Source organism: Cervus canadensis, chromosome 13, assembly GCF_019320065.1.
Source record: "Cervus canadensis isolate Bull #8, Minnesota chromosome 13, ASM1932006v1, whole genome shotgun sequence".
Taxonomy (NCBI): Eukaryota; Metazoa; Chordata; class Mammalia; order Artiodactyla; family Cervidae; genus Cervus; species Cervus canadensis.
Window position 1 is genome coordinate 24,517,431 of NC_057398.1, and position 25,370 is coordinate 24,542,800.

Genomic DNA, 25,370 nt, shown 5'->3' on the forward strand with positions numbered 1-25,370 from the left:
GATGAATTTTCCACAATAGTGTAGGTTAATTAGTAAAGCTGTAACATCTTCTCTTAATATAATTTTACTTGGATAAACATGACATATTTTTTCAAAAGCTGATTATTAGAGACATTCCTGAGCTTTGTTATGCCATACCATTTTCTGAGAAATATGGAAAGCAATATGACACTATGAAAAATGACCCAGTTTTAGAATGAAATACACTTATCTGTTAGGTTCAGCTTTGTGGCTCAGATCTTTTGTAAGTTACTTAGCTTTTTTGAGGCTCAGGTTTCTCTATTTGTAAATCAAGCATAACAAAACCTACCTAACAGTGGTGTGGTGAGAATTAAATGTGACATAAGGCATCTGGCACATAGCGGGCATTCAGTAAATAGTAAATATTTGTATTATTTTTTTATTTCTAAAAAATAATAATGTGTGACTGTTAAGGAACTTTAGAATTTGTCTCATTACTAACATAACAAAGCTATATAATTAAACTTCAGTTCTGATTGTTACAACCCGCATATAGTTATACTAAACTGATACAAAGAAATTTCTCCAAAATCTCATTTTCTGTATCATTGTCAGTTTATTATATATTTCAACTTTTTAATATGTATTTCAGCTTTTCTGTACATGAACTAACATATCATTATAATTTTTAATAGGATTATTTAGTAATTACATCTTCAGGTTTTGTGTTTTGCATATTTTTGGTTTTTGTTTTTACTTAACCAATTATCCTGCATGTCTTGCTGTTGGAGGCAGAAAACACTCTTGTTAGTAGGTCATGTCTTTTAAAAAAACTAGTTGTTTTATACAAACTTTGTGTGTGGAGGAGACATGTAAAAAAGAGATGGAATTTTTAAAATAGAAGTAGGACAAAAAAAACGGAAGGAGGTTATACACAATGGAAACAGGAGTTGTGCTTGAAAATGAGTGGTATTTGTGAACAGCAGATCCTTCTGCCAGTGCAGAAGACCAGAATGATGACTCAGAAAACAAAATTTTTTATTTTATTTTTTTCCAGTATAGGGGAAGCATAGAGCCATTTATATGTGCCAGCACCCCCCTGGAGTGTTAGTATGCCAGTGTATACATCTGTGATAAAGTGAGGGCAATTTAGTAGTGTCCTAGCACTCCTTATACTGGCATAACCTTGGTCAGATCACCCATGTTGTCTCACCTGGACTTGAAGAACATATAAGATAGTGTATATCTAAAAGCACTTAGAAGCCTGTAAAAGGTTACACAAATGTGAATGTAAGTAAAAATACATCAGACTTAGAATACCTATTTGGTTATTACATAACTTCAGAGCTCATCTTAAGAAAAGAAAATTTGGAATCTTCACTTCATTGAATCAACTTAAGGGCCAGATTTTATTCAAGATACAAGTTGTTGCTCTTAAAGAGATTTCAGGGAAAAGTCATTACATCATCGTGTACTTATATAGAACATTTAAGATTACATTTTAAAGAGTGTTTAGTGCTCTTATTTACCTGAAATATTATTGAAAGAAACATTAAAGAGAGTCTAGTAAAACCAGGGTTTAGTACTTATTTGCTTAAATGTTAACTTGATCTGTTGAGAAAGAGGATGAGCAAATTGCTTCAAAAATCCTAATTTGATTCTTTGAAAGATTTTGAGATACTTCTTTTTGACCTTGTGTTAACAAAGTATAATGGCTCAACATCAGTTTTTCTTTGTTTTATATTTTTCATAGTCAACAAAAATCTTCTATTGTGACACAAATCAAATAACCATTATTTTGTTGCTTTAGCATGATGTTCTAAAGAAATTCCTGCTTTCTCTGTGTTGTTACTCATAGAGCTATTTCCTATTTTGTTCCCTTTTTCTTTTTTCTGTCTCTAGTTTTTGGATGAAGACTTGAAGGTAGCTGGGAAATACAAAGGAAATGATTATAGCCAGTACTCACCCTGGTCATGTGACACTATTGGCTCCTACATTGGAACCAAAGATGCGAAACCTAAAGATGTTGTGGCAGCAGGGAGTGTGGAAATGATGGTATGTGTAACAGCTAAGCCATAATTCTATACTGTGTGTAATTCTTAAAACTCTTAAGTTTAAACAAAGTTGAATCTAGTGAACAACACTAGTTTTTGTGTCACAATTATAATTACTTAGCTTCAAATAAACTATGGTATACTGAAATGTATTACACTAAAATCATTTTACTTTTTAACAAAAAGTAGTGTAACACCAGTGTATCTAATACTCAAGCTTAAAATATATGACTATTTTATCTTAATTGCTTCTTTATCCTTTAAAGAAATAAAACTTTACCTTTGACTTTCTATACCTCCCTGTCATTTTCTGCTCCTCTCCTTCCCTGGAGTTAAGGTAAATCCTATCCTGAATTGAGAGTTTATCATTTCATGGATACTTTTATTTGACTTATAAACAATTTTATTTTGAATATTTATAGACCTTATACAATTACAAATTTCAGCCTATGTTTTCTTTCAGCATTGTTTTTGAGATGTATCCAAATTTATATCTAAGTTCAAATTCATTCATTTTCACTTCTTTTATCAGATACCATTTATGATAACTGATATCATACAATAAGTAAATATAATTGTTTATTCATTTTCGTGTTGTTATTTTTAGGCTGTTTGTGATCTTTTATTATTATCTTCAGTGCTACAGTAAACATTCTTGCCTATGTTTCCTTGTTTACATGCATGAAATTTATGCATAGGAGTAGTGTTGATGAGTTAAAGGTATGCCTTGACTCTTTTTTTTTTTTTAACCATTATTCTTAAGCCATTTGCCCTTATTAATTCTAAGAAAGGTTCCCTGGGTTGTTAGATACAGATTTTCAAAGAGAAAGACTTGTCCAGCAGGTTGAGAGAAGACCAGTTCTTGGTAATAGAAAAGGAAGACTTAGATGCCAGTATAGCTGTAAATGAATGAAGTGGCATCTATAGCATGAATATGATTAGATGCCAGGCAATAGAAAAAGAAGAAAGGCAAAGGATATAGAGGAGAAGAACGCAGAAAGGAACCTTTTGCTTTTCTGTATTGGGTTTAGGGCAACATTGTTTTTAGGCCATAAAAAACAGCCTCTCTAAGAACAGGAATGAGATAAGGAGGCAGAGTAGATAGAAACCCTTGTTTCAGAAAGAGTAATTAAAATAGCATAAACATTAGCAAAATAAAACTCATTTCTTTAAATTATTAAAGAATAAAAATGTTGTCCAATCTAACCTACATGTTATTGAACATTTCCCAAATGGAAAAAAGTCTCCCCCAGTGTTTCTCAAACATGAGTCTGGATATGAATTCTGATCCTTAGAATTTAACCTAAGGATCTGTTAAAGTTCAAGTTCTAATTCAGTAAAAGTGGAATGAGACCTGAAGTTCTGCATTTCTAATGAGTTCTATAGTGATGCTGTTGCTGCTGGACTTTGGGCTGGACTTTGGGCTTCTCTGGTGGCTCAGCTGGTAAAGAATCTGCCTGCAGTGTGGGAGACCTGAGTTCGATCCCTGGGTTGGGAAGATCCCCTGGAAAAGGGAATGGCTACCTACTCCAGTATTCTGGCCTGGAGAATTCCATGGACTATGAAGTCCATGGGGGTCGCAAAGAGTCAGACACGACTGAGCGACTTTCACCTCACTTTAAGTAGCAAGGGTCTGACAATTCAGTTTCCATTTATCTTTCTGACTGAAATCCCTTTTAAAAGCCTATGTTGGCACATATTTTTAAAGAATGTTTATATATATGTATTTGAATGTGTACATATATGTGTATATGTAATATATGTGTGTGTGTATGTATATATATGTATGTATACTGGATAATGATGTAAAAGATATTTCTGATGATGTAGAAAAAAATACCATTATAAGGAGTGATCAGAGATTCAAAAGGTAGTGTTTTATATGACAACTAAAAGCAACCAGTGATTTTAGTCTTTACCAGTAAAAACATTATACTCTATTTTGACCTTATTACAGAGCTAGAGGAAATTATGTAAGAGATCTAAGTGAGGGGTGGATTTCTCATTTCATTTTTTCTCAGAATGTGGAGAGTAAAGGAATTAGAGACCAGCGATTGGACCTTCAGAGAAGAGCAGCAGAAACCAGTGATGATGATCTCATCCCATTTGGAGACCGACCAACAGTATCTCGGTTTGGTGCCATTTCTCGAACTTCCAAAACAATATATCAGGGTGCTGGCCCAATGCAGGCTATGGCACCTCAGGGAGCTCCCACAAAATCTATTAACATTTCAGGTAAGAATCTCAAAGGTAATCAGATTTTAGAGTGTTCATATTCACAACTTCCAACACTACTTTCTCCCTATTTACCATCAGTGCTCTTTGTAATCTTCAGGGGCAGTAGTCTTCAAAGTTTTCTGTGGAATTAGCACTGTAGAAAAGTAATTATAACCTGAGGAATTGTAGGGGTACAAACTAAAATGTCTGTATATGAGGATAACCTATGTGGTTTTTAATAGTTTCATTGTTTTTGTTAAAATAACACATCTTATTTTTTAAAAATTCATACCAAAGGAAAAATTACAAAGACTGATATTTTAGTGGGGAAAAAACAAACATCAATACCCTATTACTATTTTGGTAGCCATCTTTGAAGATAACTGTACAGAGTATAACTTTGACTTTTAGATTGTGACTACCTGAAAAGAAGAATCAAATCTACGAATTGCATCATTTCACTGTAAATTACTCTCTTACAGATTATGGTCCATATGGAACCCATGGTGGCTGGGGAGGTTCTGCATATTCACCTCATCAAAACATACCTTCTCAGGGACACTTCAGTGAGAGGTATTACGTCATCCTTATTACTTTTACAAACCTTAAAAATTACTCAGCTTGCTTTGTTTTTCTGGTCAATAGTATTTTTTTTAAGTAAAATTTTAAATTTATTCCACATTTTCCTTCCCACAAAAGGGAGAGAATATCTATGTCAGAAGTGGCTAGTCATGGGAAAGCCCTTCCGTCTGCTGAGCGGGAACAGCTACGACTGGAATTACAGCAGCTAAACCATCAAATTAGCCAACAGACCCAGCTACGTGGACTAGAGGTACAGGCTTAGAGATATTCCAGGTTTTAAAGCATTCTCAAAGAGATTTTAAAAGGAGGAACTTTTGAGGTTCAATGAACCTCAAACTTAAAAGTCTTTTTCTTAAGAGTATAAGTGTCCATTTTTCAAAGAATTTTAATACTTTGAAGTTCTCAGACTTTAGGAAATTTAGAATTTCTATTATCTGAGAATAGGAAACATATTTTATATGTTTTATATGTTACTATTATATATAAGCTTTTATATTTTTATACTGTATAATATTTTAGATAATCTAAATTTACTAGATTATCTAAAATATTAAATAAAATAAAATACATAAAAGGAGCTTATATTAGTTCTTTCACTTTGCAAATTATTATTACCTGTCTTATTTGACCCATACGGGTTCCTGACATGTAGATTGGGCAGGTGGTATTTTCCTCCCTTTTTGGTTGAAGGATATGAATTTCACAGAGATTGAACATGAACCCAAGTCTTCATACTCCAAGTTCAGTGTTCTTTCCACCATACTATCTAGTACTTAAGAGAAACAGAATGTCAGAAGACAAAAAATTCTTGAAGTCCCTTAAGTGCCCCATCAAGAAGACTAGGTTTTGTTTATATTATCCTTTGGATTGGAACATTAACTTGAATATGAAAAGCTAAAGACATTCTAGTGATAAATGCATTGCTCTCTTCTGAAGAAAAAGATACTCTTAGAACATTAGTCTTTTATCTTTCTACCAAGATCTTTAATAATATGTAAGGCATTGCTTTGGAAATCAATTTCTAACTGATTCTGTCTTAGACTTTCTTATTAGCAAGACCAGTAGGTAGGATGTTTTGTGTGTTTGCTTGTTTTTGAGCATGTGTCTGGCTTATACTCTTCTGTAAGTGATAAAGTTTACTTTTAGAAATATAAACCTGTATAGTATTCATATTTGTCTCCTTTTTCCATTGCTTTATTTACGTTGATCCAAAACTTCTTGCTAATTCCTGTTTTAAGAAAAAAGAATGCTATGTTTATTATGTTCATCTTCAGGTAATTAGTTATTAAAGATTTGGACCTTTAACCAACCTCATGAAATATAATTCTTTTCCTTGCTATTTCATGGCTTTTTATCTTAGTTGAAATTTCCTAGACTGATTTTCTGTTCCAAAAAATTTCAGCATTATTTAACTCACTGTGGTTAAAAGTCCTTGTCATTATTGAAGTTTCATTGAAAGAAATTATAGGATTTATTTCAGAGAAAATTCAGTTCAAAAAGGGGAAAAAAAAAGCACGTTTATAGTTTTTTTCCCCCACGTTTATAGTTGACTTCTCTCTTAAATAAGAAAAGAAGAGCAGCTTAAACCAAAGATTAAATTACTGTTCACCAAATTTAAATCGCTCATCTTTTTCCTTTTTTGTTCAGATGATATTCAAAGACACGGTGCCTTAGAGTTGCATCATTTTTATTGCAAATATGTATGAGTAGTAAGCTGCTTAAGGCTGTGGTCTGAAGTCGGGCCTGGTCGTTCTGTGCGTGGTGTGAAGTGTGTCGAGCTGTGTATGTGCTGGGCTTTATGCACTAGGCTGTTAGTAACAGACTGCTGTTGCAGAGGGAGGCGAGCACCCTGGCAGGCCAGTCGCAGCCCCCGCCACCACCCCCTCCAAAATGGCCTGGAATGGTCTCAAGTGAGCAGCTGAGCTTGGAACTGCACCAGGTGGAAAGGGAAATTGGGAAGAGAACCCGGGAGCTGAGTATGGTAAGTGTTACTGTGGAAGGAGAGAGGGAAGGTGAAAGGAAACCCTGTGTGTAGTTTTGTCACTGAACTTGTGGCTCTAGAGTTCTCGAATCATCTAGAGATATAGAATCATCACCCCAAGGCTAAAATGAGTGATTAATACTCAGAGTGTCGTGAAGATGGACTGCCTTCTTATTTTATCACTTTTCTCCTCATTTATCTTTTGGTTTGAGTGTGTTTTTTGTCTTAGTTTTCTGTATTTATAATAAAATTTCAAGGAAAACAGCGTGATTATCTGAAAGTTACTAAATTTCTGTTAAACATGTTGATTAAGGAAGCAGAGGGGATGGCATTTTTTGCAGTGCTGTTATCCAAGGGCTTCCTTGAAGGTCAGTTGGTAAAGAATCTGCCTGCAATGCAGGAGACTCTGGTTAGATTCCTGGGTCAGGAAGATCCGCTGGAGAAGGGATAGGCTCCCACTCCAGTATTCTTGGGCTTCCCTTGTGGCTCAGTTGGTAAAGAATCCATCTGCAATGCAGGAGAGCTGGGTTCGATCCCAGAGTTGGGAAGATCCCCTGGAGAAGGGAAAGGCTCCTCACTCCAGTATTCTGGCCTGGAGAATTCCATGGACTGTGTAGGCCGTGGGATCCTAAAGAGTCAGACAGGACTGAGTGACTTTCACTTCACATGTTATACAAAGTTATATTACCAAGTAACGTTTCTAGGTTTCACAGCCCTTAAGTTATTGATGACCTGTTTTTTGTCATGAATGAAATACTATCAGCATATTCTTTCCTGTGGAGTTGAATCCACAGATATGCTTAGGATTTATGTTACGGTACATGAACACTCATTTCAGCAAATTTTGAATCTTGGGAGATTGAAACTTTCCTTCAGATTGCATGGTAATTGATATTTCTTTTCATTGTTTTTGCATAGTTTTCACATTCTTTTAAAGGAAATACATGGGGCTTATTTGTTTTTCTGTTTTCAATAAGTGTATTATAGATACTTACTATACTTTAACTTGATTTTTCTGAATCATCAGTTTTCCAATGAGATTTTCCAATGTTAACATGAGACATTGCCCCCTTATTTCTCATCTTGGATGATGAGCAAGTGGACCATACTCCATTATATTTTTGTGTTGTCATTCTTTTAATCTGCCTGTTTCTTTGGTCATTTTACAGAACTAAATATGATTTCTGTTCATCATTTTGTATTACTTGCAGCTGGTTTCTCCATCAGCACTGTTAAATAGAAAATAATAAAATTTATTTCCTTTTCTTTCAAAGGAGAACCAGTGTTCTCTGGACATGAAAAGCAAATTGAATACAAGTAAGCAAGCAGAAAATGGACAACCAGAACCACAAAATAAGGTTCCAGCTGAGGACCTTACGTTGACATTCAGGTAAAGAAAGGGACACTTCCATATAGTCTCATACAATCATGATAGAAGCACTCACATAAATATAATTTGATTTTTACAATATCATTATTTTGTATACATTGAGAAAAGAATATTTTTGCATAAATTTGGGAGTTAATAAAGGGGCTTCCTTGGTGGCTCAGTGGTAAAGAACCTGCCTGCCAGTGCAGGAGACACAGGTTAGATTCCCTGGGTTGGAAGATCCCCTGGAGAAGGAAATGACACAACACTCCAGTATTCTTGCCTGGAAATTCTATGGATAGAAGGAACCTGGAACGCTACAGTCCATGTGGTCACAAAGAGTTGGACACGACCTAGCACCTAAACAACAAAAAGGAGTTAATAAAACTTATTTTAGAACAGAGTCAAGGTTGAATTATCTGTTAATATCCAGGAAATGAAATTTTCTGCTTCCGTCTCCTTCTTCCCCATGGTTTATAATTTATTTAAAACCATTGTTAACATTTTGATGTATATATACCCTTAAGTGTGCAGGCATTTAGCCTCTTTCACCCATGTATCCCCTGTTCTATCCCCCCTGGTTTTTAATTTGGTCTATCCTTATCACCCTTTACTCTTCTACAGGTACGGAAGAATACATATCAATTATTATGAACAACCCTGCAAAAAATATATTGTAGTTAATTCTTTGTACATCTTGCACCTTAGGATATTTTGCAGCTAGGGCACTTTGAGGCTTTTAATGCATAGTCCTGAGTTGCCTTCCTGATGATATACAACAATTTCTAATGCTCTGTTGCTTCCCCTCTTAGATTTTTGTCTGTTTAAATCCATGTGTTATCTTGTCCTAGTAAACCTGCTAAAGCAGGGGTCAGCATTTTTCCTAAAGGCCAGATAGTGAATATTTAAGATTATTAGTCTTACTATCCATGTCAGAACTCTCAGTTCTGCCGTTGTAATGTGAAAGCAGCCATAGACAATATGTAAACAGATGGGCAGGCTGTGTTCCAATAAAACTTTATTTACAGAAACAGGCAGCTAAACAAAACAAAAACCAATCACCAAGCTTGTCGTGGTTTGCCAACCCATATGCTAAAATAAAGCATGGATATAGAGCTGTAAATTAAAGTTTGAAAGCCATTCATGTATTTTCCATAGTGCTATATAGAAAGGCCCTGTTGATTTTATTCTACTAATAATCAGTTTTCTCTCTCCCCTCTTTTAAAATTCCAACTCTCTCTCTCTTTTTTTTTAATGTTAACAGTGACGTGCCTAATGGATCAGCATTGACACAAGAGAATATCAGCCTCCTGTCCAACAAGACCAGCTCTCTGAACCTGTCAGAGGACCCTGAGGGAGGAGGGGACAATAATGACTCCCAGAGATCAGGAGTTACATCCAGTTCTACTCCCTAAAATATGAGGAGTCTTACTTTTATCTCCTGCTCCTAACCAATCTGTCGGGCATAGGGGTAGGAGAACAGATAACTTCTAAACCTTTCTCTGAGAGTGGTCAGAGAAATCCAGGAAAAGCACCGGAGGCAATGTGCACAAACACCACTACTAAAAATAAACCCTGCACATAGTTCATATTAATGCATTTTTTAATTTAAAGAAAAAGAAAATTAGCAGTATCTGCAAGCAATTCAGATTAAATTTGTTTTTGTTCTGTGAATGAACTTTATTTTAATAACTTTGGACGCCTTGGATCCAGGGCTTTAAAAAAAAAGAAGATATTATATATACACTCTGTTTGATTAATTGTATGATCTTAATGAAGTAGGTTTTTCTTGTATTTTGGTATTATTACATACCCAGTGTATAATTCCGTACCCCCAATCCTTTTCCAACTCTCACAACCCCATAAATTACCACAGACTAAAAGCACCAGTCTTTCTGAGAATTCTGTGGTGCTTGAGAAATAGTAATAGACTAGTTATTAGAAAATGTGCAGCAGACCAACTTTTCCAAGAGCCATTATTTGGAAGCCATCGTTTTCTTTCTTTCTGGGTCACAAGCTTCATGTGTAGGGAGGTTTTTCATATGGCATTAAAACTTTGTTGTTGCTCAGGAGGGCTTTATTTCTTGTTTTTGTGTTTATTTCAGCTTTTCAGAGAAATAATTGCCAATTAATTTTTGAAGACCTCATTTTCATATCATGAACTGCTTCCATTCTCTTAATGTAATCAGAAATCCAAGTCAATTTTAGAGTGCTTGATAAGATTTAAATGGAAATTATTTTAAGGATGAACTATAATTTATTAGCATTGAAAATACATATTTAGTTTATTACCTATATTGAGCTAATGGCTGGAAATTCAGAGCAATGCTTTTCCAAGTTGAAGTTCTGAAATCATAGAATGTTCAAAAACCAGGACAATCCACCATGTTTTAAAACTGCTCAACACTTGATTGAACTTAAAATGAGCAGAGCCACATTATTTCAATGAATGTTTGTTTTACTCTGAAAAACCAAAAGTACAAAGTTCCTATATAGTAGAGCCACTGGTTTTCAAGGAGATTTGGCAAATGAGAACTGCTTGAATCTTAAGGATAGTTTACAAGTTGATCAGTAGTTGCTTTTTGGAATTATTAGCACAAGTAGGTAGTTGGTAAGTACCTAGGAATCAATTTTTGTAGTCTTGGCTTCACTATACTGAAAAGACTCCTCATGAAAATGTTGAAGAGAATAAGGAATAATTTTTCTCATTTAGTTCTGCTGCACATATTCTGATGCCACATGTCTATACTGAACTAAGACCATATTATATGTGTCTAGTGGGGATTATTTGACATAGTCACCCACTGTATCCCTATGTTTGCCTGATTTTCTAGAAATTTCCCTTTCTGGATTATACTACTAAAACAGAAAGCACTGGTTATGTAATAAGTTACTGCATTGCTTTGGTTGGGTAAAAGCAAGAGTTTGTATTTTTCTTGTTTCTTATTTTCTTAACCCTTAACTCCTGCTGAGGTCATAACCACCTCAGTCTAAGCTCTGTGTCTATCATACTGTTAAATGAAACAAATGGGGGGTAAGGGAGGGGGGAGGGTAATACAGTCCTGCCATTGCCTACCAGTAGGAGAGTCCAAACAGAACACTCTTTTGAGTAGCAATTATTTAATTTGCCCAGTCAAGGCACCGTGTTTATATACTATTTCACATTGAATTTGATTATGCCCTACAGACCTGGCTGGTCAAGGATTTGATATACACATATTGGCTTGGGATTCGAGCTTTCTTTTTTATTTAAATAAAAATTTATATATATATATTATATATATACATATATACATAGCTATATCTGTATATATATTGGGTATGTTTTATGGATTTTTTCGCATGAGCGCAGCTGTTGCGATAAAATGACTGATTGGGAGGTAGAAGCACTGAATGAAGACGAGGCATTTTATCAGTTGATATCCATATTTTCCTATTTTTAAAAAATACATTTGCTTTTTTGCCTTTTTTCGTTTGTTTTATTTTGCTTAAAACCCTCTTACATTTACTATTTAAGTACTTATGTTTTTGGGAGGAGGAGCAGAGAAATTTTATGTCTGACAGAGTCCTGAGATTTTTAATTTCTCTCTCTAACCATAAAAGGCAACATTCTTGGCCTCTAACCTTCTGTAGGCAGATTTGGGCAGATCTTATTTCTTCTTTGGACATGTTAGATAATTCCTAAGTTTTAGGAGCAGTTGAATTCAGAATGATTCTGGTATTAAAAAGAAATTTATGGGTGTTGATTTTGTTGAAATATGGAGTAAAAGTAAAATTACATTTTGGGTATCTTCTGAAACCCCTAATAGCTCAACTTTTGTTGTTCTTGTTTATTTCATTCAAATACACTCATTCTTTCACCATTTTGATTTTGTAAGCTAGGTAGAAAGAGGGATTGATTTATGTTTTCCTATTCTGAATAAAACCAGAAAAGCTACTGTTTTGAACTGACTTAAAATAGTCTCTCTTTTTAAGGTATTTTCATGGAGTGAGGATGGGGGATCTCTTAAATTATAGCCTTAATTCTAGCTATACCTCTCTAAGACCCCACCCTTGAGAGGAAATCTAGGTGGGTAGAACAGCAAGAGGAAGGTATGTGTGCCTGTAACTCATCTATTTAAGATTAGTTTTTCTGCCTTACCTCATGGAAATTCTTACAACTTTTCCAGTGCTCATAAGCAGTTTTAGGAATTCAATAAAACCTCCAAAAAATTTGTTTTTCTCTTACTTTCTTTTCCTTTTCCCTGTGACATTTTTTATCATATGATGAGCCTATAATGGTAAACGGCCTGTTTTGGCAAAACTGTTTTGACTTTTTAACTGCTTTTTTCTTAAAATCTATGAAAGATATTGACTTTTCTGGCTTCTTAGATTTATTCCCAGAAACAGTTAAATGATGAAGCCAGTCAGATAGGAAATACCATCTTTAGGCTTTTTACTTATTCAAATGTTAATTTCTTCTGAATTAAAAGGCAATACTCAGACATCTCAGATGAAAATGAACACTTTTGAAGGGTTAAGGTAGGAGTAATAAGCATTGCTTTCAGTTCTGTTTGGATAACACCATAATTTTATTATAACCAGAGTATAAAAGTACTTTGACCTTTTCTTTATTCAGTGGGTCTTAGGAAGAGGGTAGAAGAACTGAGAATAAGATATCTAGACTCAATTTTCTGACCGGTATGTAGTTTTTTCTCCTTGCTTATAGATATTGTCATAAGTTCAGTAGCTGCCATGTCTTGGGTAATTTACAGAGGCTGATGTGACCAAAGATCCATTCCTTGTTACTTTTCTAATCAAAAGAAAAATTAGTCATAGGTTTCTAGTAATATTCAAATAGTAAGACACTATTTTTAATACCAGCTACAAATACTTAACTACGCAGAATGTATAAAAATATATTTCATACAGCATTAATATGGCTAATTTCCTTCTCTCATTTTATTTCCCTTTCCTCCTAGTCTTTCCCTTTTTTTTTCTTTTTTTTTTTTTTTTTGGTCTGAAAGACCTAAAATTGGTATGAGTCTCATTTGCTGTCTTGAATATGTAACTCCTTCGGATTTTCCATAGGTCTTCAAAGTTGGAGCTCAAAAGTTTGTTTTTGTTTTTCTTTTTTCTCTGGCCCTTATCTGTCTTGCGAATTCCCCTTGATTTACCCACTGCCCTCCCCAATCTGCAACAGTGACAGTTTGCTGCCTCAAAACAGAGCATTCAAATGAATTCGCTTAGCCAATAACTTCTGTGAAGTTGCCTTTTCTAATGGTGTTATTACTCAGTGATGCACAAATGTGGTATTTGCCCTACTGGTAGGCAAAACAAAGGTCTGGTTAGGAATGGTAACCTGCTGTTTTCTTTAAAGGAGAGCCAAAGACTTGTGCTTTACTCTGTTTTGGTTTGGGAGGAAATAGTGGCCATTTTGATTGTGAAACCTCTTAGTATTCATGAGTTGATTATACTGTGTAGGGAGATGTATCCAAAGTTAACTCTTAAAGTTAGCTGGCCTTATAAAATATAAAAGTAATGAAAATCCATCAGTTTTTCTAAAACCATGAATGTCATCTTTTACATCTTTTGTGTGTAAGCAGTTCCTCCCCCCATATACTGAGATTGTCTTGTCATGATAGTTTGTTATATTTTTGTTATTTTACTTGTGCCTGTAGGACAGTCTACTGTCACTGTGATCAAGTCTTGGGACTGAGTAAAAGAATCCGTGAACATGTGATTGGTGAAAGATAATTAACTGTAGTCAGTACTTGTTAGATTATATTCAGATTCAGAGAAAAAGAGATTCTTTTCACTAAAGATAGAGAGTACTCGGTTGCTAATGCTTATATACAAATGGTGATAGATGGAGATCTAACCATCTCTTTTCTGCTTTCTTTTTGCTCATTTTAAAGAGTTGAGTAAAGGTTTCATGTATAAACTCTGTCTGTGAAAAGCACTTGTAATGTTTTATATGTCATTAAAAGGCCCAGTTACTTTTTAGGGGAAATTAAGAACCTGTTTGGAAATTAACTGCAGTGTTTACTTAGATTTTTACCCTAAAAGTTCAATTGTATTTTGTTGTTATTGATGATAGATGATTATTGTGTTTGCAAGGTGATATCTTCCCTGAAAAATCTGCCTATCCTTTTAAGTGAAAATTAGGGCTTCTAAACTAAAGCATATTTTACCTTCTACATTAGGGATTGAAAAAGTAAGCAGTCTACTGCTGTCGTTATTTTACTTGACTGCCCATTTTGCTGGCCTATATGCATACTTTTCTGCCTTGGACAACTATGATTTTTATATTTATTTGTGGCTTCAACTCAGCTTTATGAAATTTTCCTGCTGAAATTACTTATTGGGAATTACAGGTGGATTGCAGTTAATATATTTTTTTTAAATTCTATTTCAACTTTCCTGAGCCACTTGGAAAAAGAAAGATGTTTTTGTCAAAAGACACTATTAATTATAGTAAATGCCAGCTTACAATTTGATTCTTAAGATTTTCTTTGCTAAAGATGTTTTCACATGTTTTAGATTCTAACTGAAAGTAACACTAGCAGCAACCTTACTTAAGAATAAAAAAACTGCCACCACCAAGAAGTAATACCTTTTAATAATAAATATGTTCCCAATGGGTGAGTTTTCAATGCTGCACTGAACAAAGTGGGTAAAGATCCCTTTGAAATCCTGTTGTGATAAAGGGACTAACCTCACCACTGGAATTACAGAGCTTGTGAGTTTTCAGCCAAACACTGAACTTCCCCTAAACTTTATTCCTGAGCAGAACATCTGGAGATTAATAACTTTCATTTTCAAAGAAAATAAGGCACAATAACCCAAGAGAGAGAGAACTTAAAATAAGCCTCACGACAAAATATTGTGTCCAAAATATGTATTTAGAAAAATAAAATCCTGTGGAGTTTGTTATCCTAAATGTATTTTATATACTAGATAAGGTGATTTATTTTCTTGTATTGAGGTCTCATTGTTTCTAGTTGGGGTTTTTTGTGTGGTTTTTCTTTTTTTCTTTTTAGTTTTGTTTTGTTTTTAATTTAAACTCTTTAAGTAGACAGAGCTCACAAGTCTTTGGCATCCATTCTGGGTTGTACACTCAAGAGTCATCTTATAACTGGAAACTGTCAGGTGGCCCCCTACTCCAACTCCAGCTGATGTATGAAAGGATCAAGAGAAGAATGGAAGCAAACTATTGGGTGGATAATTGGTAGCCCTTTTTTTTTTTTTTTTTTTTAGAAATCACCATTTATTAGCATAATCTTTCTCCACTAATTGACTACCATTCTCACAGTAATATCTGAGCCACCCTGTAAAATATTCCTCTGATTTCAAGGCATTTTAAGCTTTTGCTTATCATGTTTACATCCTCTGTTCAACTAAGACACTGTTCTGAGAGCTACTTTTTCCAGGTGTATTGTTGCCTAAATTTCCTTTATTTCTTCTTCATCCTTTCTCTTCTTCCTACATTCTGGGAATGAAAGGAACTTAGAGAAAAAAAGTTGATTTTTTTTTCCCCCCCACTGATCCATAGGCTTCATTATTTTACTTTATAATGAATCTATGACTTTTTAGAACAACAGAAATGGAAAAAGTGAATTAAGATAATGAAAAAAACCTTTCACCCACTTAAACATTTTCCAGTTGTGAGATTCCTCTTCTTGTGTGTGGTCACTTCCCCTTGTTACCCCTCTTCCCCTTTTCCCCTGACTATAGTCAATTTGGTCTTTAGGCTCATACCAGTCTCCCCGAGACATTCTGCAGTCATTATCACCTTTTTGGGTGGATTTATTTTGTTTTATTTTGTTTGTTTGTTTTTTAATAAGTTTTTAATATTGATGCATATTTGCTTGGGATAGAGCTTGTGTAATTTACCAATCGTATTGATTGTATGTGATTGTGCCCTGCAGAGGTATATTTAACAAGACAAAAATAATGTAGGTTAATAAAGGAGCCCATGAGATTTGAGTCAGGGTATAAATGACCATGAAATCATTTCCAGTTTGAATAGTGAAAATTTATGTCTCCTGTTCTTAAATTAGTGCTAGACAGAATATCATTTTTAAAAGTTTTTGTGCATTTCTGTTATTTTCCCCTTACCTTAGCTCCCTGTTCTTTCTTGCCTGCCTCACCTACCTGTTAAGAACTAAAAATATTGAGCCTTAAAGGGACAGCTCATTTTTAAATTACTAAAGTTCGTGAAATTTTACTTTTTCCAGGTGTTTCCAACTTTTCTTTAAAAAAGTGAAGACAGATAATGAGTTGGAATTTCACAAGCTGTGAAATTAGCATCTGGCAAACTGTGAAATCTTATTTGAAGACGTTATCTCCTGGAAGTTCTTTGGGAATAGGAAAGAAGAACCCTGTTTTTGAAGTAGACCATTTTTCTCTCTTTAAAAATCTGTTTGTATATTCAATTTTTAAATGGCCTTCAAAAAAGTGAGGTGGGAAAAAGTAGTAATAGAAAGATGTTTAGGACAGCTAAATGCTGGGTCTGAGTAAGTACATAGTCTACTTGTTGCAGGGTTTTGAGAGGATGAGGCCGTCTTGTTCAACCTGTTTGCATGCTGTTTATATCAAAGTTGCCACTTTTGTTAAAATGGTATTATTTTCATTATTATCTTGGAAACTGACTCAGCCTCATGTTGCTCCAAATTAGTGTTTAAGGCTCCCACAAGTTGCAGATAAAAGGATTATTTTAACAAGTAGAAGGAGGTGATTTGCCTTTTGGTTTGTAAATATATGAAAGTGTCTACAAGGTCTTTATCTGCTTTCTGTCAGCATTTATATTAAATGATAAATTAATGAGAAACGCGTAGTCTTTTTTTGTAAATGAGCCCGTGCCATCTTATTCTAACCCTGGTATTGTGTACTTGTTTGTACCTTTTTTATGGAGTTGTGTTTGTTTTTTAGATGAAAAATAGAGAAGTAGATAATACACACAAACACATACTCATAGTGCCAGTTTCATAGATTTCACAGGAATTAATCCAACACCACAGTCCAGAATCCTTCATTTGTTATACAGTGACTGCACATTGGGGATAAAGGTAATGTTTCTCAGATCCTAGGGTCAGCGTTCAATGAGACTCCATGGTTAACATGCAAAGTTCTGGTTTTTATGCTGTCTCTTAAAAGCAGGACCTTTTTATGCTTAGGCAACATGGCCTTACTCTGAATACCTTCCTGATGCAAATATTTTTTGTCTTTCTTACTCACTTTTCCTAATTGTCTTGCAATCCCCACCAATTAATCAGTCCTGACATTTAGAGAATTTTTAGAGACTACTGTAAAATATACCCTCTTCAAGAACTCAGTGGCTTAAAGAAAAAAGCGGAGGAGGGGAGGGGACTACTTTAGATTAAAAGGAGTTTAAGAGATACAAAAGTCATGTGCAGTGTGTGGACTTTGGATCCTAATTTCAACAAACCAAACATTCGAAGATTTGTATATATATATAGTTAGGGGAATTTGACTTACACATTGAATATTAGAAAAAACAAAGGAATAACATTTTGTTCAGGGTGACAATAGCACATTGTTACAGAATAAAATGTCCATATTTTTAGAAGACATATAACTGACAGTGGGTAGAGTTTCCTTTAAAATAACTAAATATTTTTTAAAGAAAAATAATGTATATTACCAGTGAACAAACGTCACGCCTTCTACTATCAGTTAACATTAGGTTTCCATTGGTACCATTTCAGACCTCAAGAGAAGTGGCCACAGTCAAAAAAAAAAAAAAAAACTCTCAGGCAGTATGAGGGATGTTAACTATTGCCTGAAATAAAATCGAGAATGGGAATTCCAAAACCAGACCTACTGTCTTAACCACTTACCCAGGCCCACCCTGCTTACAAGCAACAGGTTACTTTCTGATCCTTTACACTGAGACTCATTGATGAATAAGAGTTTGTGTCTTTGTGTGTATTAGCATTTCAGTCCCAGTAACCAGCTAGTCTTCATGATCAATTTGTAAACTCCTCTGCTTTCCAACATGGTAGCTCAGTTAGTTAATGGCTTGCCACCCTTATTGGGACCAGCTAGCACATCAGAAGTAAACTTGCAACTACTCACTGAATACTTACTACAGTATTTACTAAAGTAATTTACTGAGTACTCCCCATATGGCACAATACTATAGAGAACAAAGAATATTCTCTGCCCTCAAGGAGCTCAAACTCCAGCTATAGAACTTGACGTGTACCTTTATGGATAGGTAACAATCATCTACAGAACACCACAGACAGAATTACCAAAGGATCATTGTTGTGTTAGTGGCTCAGTCATGCCCAGCTCTTTGCGACTCCATGGACTATAGCCCAGCAGGCTCCTCTGTCCATAGGATTCTCCAGGCAAGAATACTGGAGTGGCTTGCCATTTCCTTCTCCACCCAAAAGATTATTCATCCACAATTATCTTCAGAAGAAAAGGCAAGGAGCTGTGAGAATATACGCAAGGAAGATTTAACCTTGCCTGGCTGAGCAGCAAAAGCTTTCCTGAGACAGTGGCCTTGAAGGTAAGAAATGGCTTGGGGCGGGGTAGGGGGTTCCGGGGGGTGGGGGGATAAGGAGACTCCTATTCAGAGAAAAAAAGATGTGTGAACTCCACCAAGAAAGAAAGACTGTTACGGAAACTGAAAGAAGGTCATTGAAGTGAGAGGAGAGAGTGAGGTGGCTTCAGATGCAGAGCCAGGTCACAAAGCTGGGCTTTATTCTGAAACTAAAAGCTGTCCAAGGAAGGGTTGTAAGTTGGGGAACTAAAGCGATCGGATTTGTGCCTCTTTAGTCATGGTTATTGAATAGGCTCTGTGTCAGCCTGCTTCTCAATCCTAAGGTGAATGCAGTTCACCTGGGGCTCTGGTTAAAGTGCAGCTCCTGTTTCAGCAGGTCTGGAGTTGGTCTGAGACTGTCTCACAGGCTCCCAGGTGATGCTGGTGCTGTCTGTCCAAAAACCAACCCCACAGACCACACTTTGGAGTAGTGGGGTTCTTTCTTGATAGGCAATTTTAGAAGCAGAGGGGTCCAGTTTATGCCTATTTTAGTGAAATGAATAACATGTGAGGCATAATGAGCACAACTCGGAGACCACTTAAAGACAAACGTAAGGCTGGAGAAGCACGGCGACTCAGCAGTTTTTACATTTCAGGAGTTGGTCCCGAAAGGCACAGAAGTGTTTGTATGGTGAACAGAGCAGAAGTTCTAAGCCTGGGAGCACACAGTACATGGCCTGGAACAGAACTTCAAGGAGTTGGGGATATAGAAAAGTTAGGTTGTGGGCAGGTCTTGGAAAGCTTTATGTGCCCCTTTTGAGTTGTTGTGATTTTTTTCCCTTAGCAATTAAACACTACTCAAGATTTTCAACCTGAGAGTGACGTGGTAATTGTGATTTGAAGTGGAACAGGGCTTAAGGCATGGCTTCCTTGGTGGCTCAGTGGTAAAGAATCTTACCTGCAATGCAGGAGACTCAGGTTTGATCCCTGAATCAGGAAGATCCCGAGTGGAATGAAATTCACTCCAGTATTCCTGCCTGGGAAATCCCATGGACAGAAGAGCCTGGTGGGCTACAGGCCATGGGGTCACAAAGAATAGGACACAGCTAAGTGACTAAACAACAAAGGGCCTAAGGCAGAGAGCTCAGTTACAAATCTGTTGCAATAGACTTAGAAGAAATAATGAGGGCTTGCAGCAGGACAAAGAAAATGAAAAGGAGGGGAGGAATTTCTGAAACAGTATTTAGGCCATACTTGAGAACAGCACGAGTATGATTGGCATTTCTAAACACCCAAATGGGTGCCACCAAAGTCAGCCGCTTCCCGTAATTCCCTTGACCAAGTGCATAGCCTGATCCAATATTATCAGGTTAAAGGGAAAAAAATTACGGTATCAAAGCCCTTAAATTCAGTTTTAAGGAAAATGTACAGTGACCTTAGTTTGTCATCATCTTGTTATCCTCTCAAGTCCAAAAATGTTCAGGCTATTAGGATCTAAAGCATTCCCTCTAATTTTCCTCCGTCCCTATGCTTACCATTGTTATCTAACTGGACATTTTGTTAACCTGACAACAAGCTAGACAACCGGATGAACTCCTGGCCTTAGGCCATGATGCAGGCTGCCTCTCCAGAATGAACTAGGCCATTTCTCTCTGAGCAGCTGGAGGGTTTTGTATCCAGCACAATTCCCTGGTAAGCTGAACCTGTGAAGCCACATGAGATGTGGTTCCTAGAACTTGTTTCTGTTCAAAGTTAGAAGCCTGTGCCCGTACAGTATCTGTTGATTTTTAGCACTGGCTGTTTGGGAAGGACCTGAAACCAACTATGTCTTCATGGGATAAAAGCTGCCAAGCTTTAAAAAAAAAAAAAAAAAAAAAAAACTGCCAAGCTTCATTTATTACTACCCCCTCATTTCCTCCTCCACCCTCAAGAGGACTTAAATTTGCTAAAGCATCCCTTGGCAGAAGTAGGTAAAAGACACCAGTCACACAATTGACCTGTACTTGTCAAAACATACACTCTTGACTTCAGCTTTACTGCGAGTTTCTGCCTGTTGCTGCTTGGTCTGTCCAACCCACCCTGTCTCTCTCCAGGGGACTTTCTCCCACTACCTCTAACCTCTGCCTCTGCTGTCTTCTCAATTTCTCTTTTACCACCTACAAGTTCCTGAACTAAGCAATGAACTTTGACCCCATGCAAAGCTCTCTGGCTCAGCCTTGCAAGAAGTGTTTCTATTCATACAAGGTGTCAATGATAAGTAATCTTTTTTACTTTACTTAATAATCTTAACCTTCCATTTGGGAGAAATTTAAAGTACTTCCTTCTTAATAAGTCAGCCAAACTACTCTGAACCTGGGTTTCTTCAAACACAAATATTTATTGAGCACCTGGTACATTCGAGACCCAGTGGCATGTGCACTGGACATGTTCAATAAGGATTTGTTTTTATTTGATTTCCATGAAACTGAAACTGAACTTTCTCACATTTGCGAGAATTTGGACAAATACCAGTGAGATGCTTTGAGATTAGCTGCTGAATGATAATGCAGGATTTAGTTTGATAAACTTTCTTTCGCCTTAACTACTAGATGGCTACTACTTCACCCTAATTACTAGCCATCGTAGCCATCTAGCAAACTAGAAACCCAAGAGAGTTGGAGACAACTCTGTTTTTGTGTGTGTGTGTGTTTGTGTGCTAGATGTTTTGCCGAATTTCTGTGGAAGAGTTAAACTTTGAGTTACTCAGTAACCACAGCAGGAGCTCAGTTCTACTGTTTATTCTCTGCCAAGGTCTCCAAAGAAAAGCATAGAAAGAAAAGTCCAGGATATGAGGTAATGGCGAGGACCAGCTCGATTTCCTGCTCACAGGAGTTACAACTGAGGCCAGAGGCAGGGCTAGGGAAAGAGGAGTTGTATATTTTATTACCGGCCTTGAAGGAAGCATTAAAGAGAGGACGATTGAATGCTACATTCTTTCCTCTCCACAGCTCCTCAAACCCACCCCTAACACAGCGCGGAGCTCTTCAAGGGCCTCTGAGCTCCTTCCAACCTTGTTTTCGCTCAGCATAGAAGTAGTGCTGGTTTTTATCTAATAAAAGTTCTGAAAGTCTGCCTCCACTTCCAGAAACGGTTAGATGTTTCCATGAAGAATTTGATTTTAAGGTACACAATTATCAAAACACCTCACAGGGCTTTCCTGGTGGCTCAGTGGTAAATAATTGGCCTGCCAATGCAGGAGACAAGGGATCGATCTCTGGTACGGGAAGATCTCACATGCCACAAAGCAACTAAGCCCATGTGCCACAACTACTGAGCCTGTGCTCTAGAGCCCACGTGCCGCACCTACTGAAGCCACTATACCTTAAAGCCCGGCTCCGCCGCAAGAAAAGCCACCACAATGAGAAGCCCACACATTGCAACTAGAGAGTAACCCCTGCTCATCACAAGTAGAGGAAGCCTGCAGGCAGCAGTGAAGACCCAGCACAGCCAAAAATAAATAAATACAGTTATTAAAAAAAACACTTCACAGAATACTAATGACTCTGTGTGTGTGTGTGTGTGTGTGTAGACAGAGATAGAGACCCAAATGAGTTCACCCAACATACCAGCTGCTTTTTCCTTTCCTCATCAAACCAGTCTAAGATGTACCAAGAGGAAAGGGAGTTGGGGTCATCAAAATCTTCACAATGAAAGCCAAGGGGAGTTGTGTGCAAGAGAATTAAAGACTGGGCTGGTAGTAAAAGACTCCAAAGGACTGCCTGGGAAAAATCACGTTAGGAATGTGCCTCAAAGACAAACGTGGTCTGATAAAATTTGGGTAGACAAAGGAAATGGTGACAGCCTCTTAAGTTTGCTTCTGGGCCCTGGATTTTGAGGGACTCCTGGACAAACTTGATAGAGACTACTCAGGAGGGGCTTTCCTTGTGGATCAGACAGTAAAGAATCTGCCTGCAATACAGGTTCCATCCCTGTATTGTATTGTTCATCCCAGGGGTCAGGAAGATCCCCTGAAAAAGGGAATGGCATCGCACTCCAGTATTCTTGCCTGGGAAATTCCATGGACAGAGGAGCCTGAAGGGCTACAGTCCATAGGGTCACAGAGTCAGACACGACTGAGCGACTAGATAGTGACTTAAACTCTACCTCAAGAAAAACAACTGGACACTGTAAGTTTTAACCTGGGAAAACAGACATTTTCTTTGTGTGTGTGTGTGAAATTTTTATTTGACTCTAGGTAACTTTAGTTTGGTTTTTTTTTTTTTTAACACAGACCTTTAAAAAAAATGTAATTTAGATATTTATTGGCTTTGCTGGGTCTTCATTGCTGCTCAGGCTTTTCTCTGGTTGTGGAGAGCAGGAGCTACTCTCTAGTTGTGGTGCAGAAGCTTCTCATTGCTGGGGCTTCTCTTGTTGTGGAGCATGGGCTCTAGACAGTGGGACTTCAGTAGTTGTGGTTCTCAGGCTCTAAAGCACAGGCTCAGTAGTTGTGGCACACGCGTTCAGTTGCTCCAAGGCATGTGGGACCCCGCAGGATCAGGGATCGACCCTGTGTCTCCTACATTGGCAGGTGGATTCCTATCCACTGCCACCAGGGAAGTCCCTGGACATTTTCTTGATAGCCGTCCTGTAGGAGCCCAAGACCTGTGAGACAGGCAGACGAGGGTTTGAATCTCTGCTTGCCAGCTTTGTGATTTGGGGGAAGTCTTTAACCCTTGTAAATAGCAGTTGCTTTGTCTGTAAACTGGGCATAATATATTCCTGGTAGAGCTGACAAGAGAATTGTAGAAGCAAATGCTCATAAAGCTCTCAGCATAGATCCTGGTGTGTAGTAAATGGCACCTATTATTATTATCTCAGAGATTTAAAGATTTTGACCTAAGCTACTGTGAAGCAATGGTTAAAATTCTAGACAATGAAATATGATACAGGCATTAGAAATTAGCTTCCCATGCAGAGCACACCTAAACACCTCTGCTCCACCTGCAGACACTGACTTGGCTACTCTCATTCTTTCCTCCCGTCACCAGCCAGGGGCTCAAGCTGCTTCCAGTTTCTCTTTGGTGCTGCCACCACTTTCATGTCATGCCCTTATACTCCTGTCTCCCCAGGCCTCTGTGGAATACAACACCGACGCCCTTCTTGCTCACGAAGTCCATACCGTCTTGACTAAATGATACATTGACATGTTCAAAAATAGAAAATTAATTAAGAAGGTTCATATTGACAAATCTCACTCCCACCCTTGTCTCTCGACACCTACCCCATCACCCCCAATTTGTGATATGAAAGGTAGCACACTCTAAGCACTGCTCTGCAGTGCTTGCTTCTTTCTGCTTAGTGGTCCTAGAAACCCTCCCATATCCGCACATAGAAAACAGCCTCATTCTTTTTGACAGTAACATAGTTTTCCATTGTGGGGATGTATGTTGGTTTAACTAGTCTGCTATAGGTGGAAATTGTTTCTAATCTTGTGCTATTGCAAATCAAGTTATAACCGGTAACCTTACTTATACCCATGCAGATATATCTGTAGAATACACTTCCTGAAGTGGAATTTCCAGCTCAAAGGGTAAACTCATTTGTAATGTTCATATTGCCAAATTTTCCTTCAAAGGGTTATAGTAGTCTGCATTCCCACCAGCAATGAGTGAAAGGGCATTTTCCTCACACCCTAGCAAGAGAGTGTGTTGTCTCACTTTAGTTGATATCTGAATTCTAATGGTTTCAGTGATAATTCTTTTTAGGGAATCAGATGGGAACTAGGAAAAATGCGTTAAAAGTCTTACAGAAGAGCCACTGAGGAATGCTATAATTAGCATGTGACAGTTTGATGAAAAATAATGTATGATGTTCTCAAGATATCTTCTTAGAGGATACTTACTTAATAAAAAGGGAAATGTTATAATTTTACAGTCCTGATCTTATTTAACTAAGTGATCAAAACTAACATCAATTATCCCAATTAATGGGATAAATTGATAACTCATGCCTCCTGATATGATGCACTGAGAATGACGCAATATTATTTCTTTAGTATTCCTACCAAAAATAAAAGTGTAACTTGAATCAAATCCTGAAGAAACCTCAGATATACTCAAATTGAAAGACATTCTTCAAAAATAACTGGCCCGTACTCTTTAAAAAATTCCATAGTCATGAAAGACAAAGAAAAGAGAGCAACTGTTCCAAACTAGAGGAGACCAAAGAAACATGACAGTTGAATGCAGTGTGTGACCCTGGACCTGGAAGTGGTGGTGGTGGGGCGGGGACTTTCAGGGCCTAAAAATTAATGTTTCCCAAAGTGTGATCCTGGGAGTTCCCCCATGCAAAGCTTTCAGTGTATGCATGAAGTTAAAATTATTTTATGTATGTGTTATATAAATAATTATGTTTAAATGTAATTTAGCAAGACTAAAAAGAGATCCTAAGACCCAAAATTTTGAGAACCACTTGCTATAAAGAATATAGAATATCAGTGGGACATTTGGCAAATTTAGAATAAGATTTATGGATTTGAAAATGGTACTATATTACTGTCAACCTTGTGTCTTTTATACTGTGACATTATAAAGAGATGTTCTTGTTTTTAGGAACCTCACTCTGCATAAGGGTAAAAGGGCACTTATATCTGCAAACTATTTTAAAACAATACAGAAAAAATAGAGATGGGGAGTCAGAGAGAGTGAGGAAGAGAGGGGTATGAGAAACAAC

At 36.8% G+C, this 25,370-nt stretch overlaps 1 protein-coding gene across 3 annotated transcripts in view; it reads left to right on the forward strand.

Moving 5' to 3' along the window:
* RC3H1 (ring finger and CCCH-type domains 1) overlaps positions 1-16,973 on the forward strand; it is a 74,308-nt gene extending 57,335 nt beyond the window's left edge. For all 3 annotated transcript variants that reach the window (XM_043484867.1, XM_043484868.1, XM_043484866.1), the window contains exons 14-20: positions 1,864-2,016; positions 4,037-4,250; positions 4,715-4,805; positions 4,932-5,064; positions 6,649-6,795; positions 8,070-8,185; positions 9,429-16,973. In XM_043484867.1, coding sequence (XP_043340802.1) covers positions 1,864-2,016; positions 4,037-4,250; positions 4,715-4,805; positions 4,932-5,064; positions 6,649-6,795; positions 8,070-8,185; positions 9,429-9,579 — 1,005 coding nt within the window. In that variant the 3' untranslated portion in view covers positions 9,580-16,973. The remainder of the gene's footprint in view (positions 1-1,863; positions 2,017-4,036; positions 4,251-4,714; positions 4,806-4,931; positions 5,065-6,648; positions 6,796-8,069; positions 8,186-9,428) is intronic.
* The last annotated feature ends 8,397 nt before the right edge of the window (positions 16,974-25,370 follow it).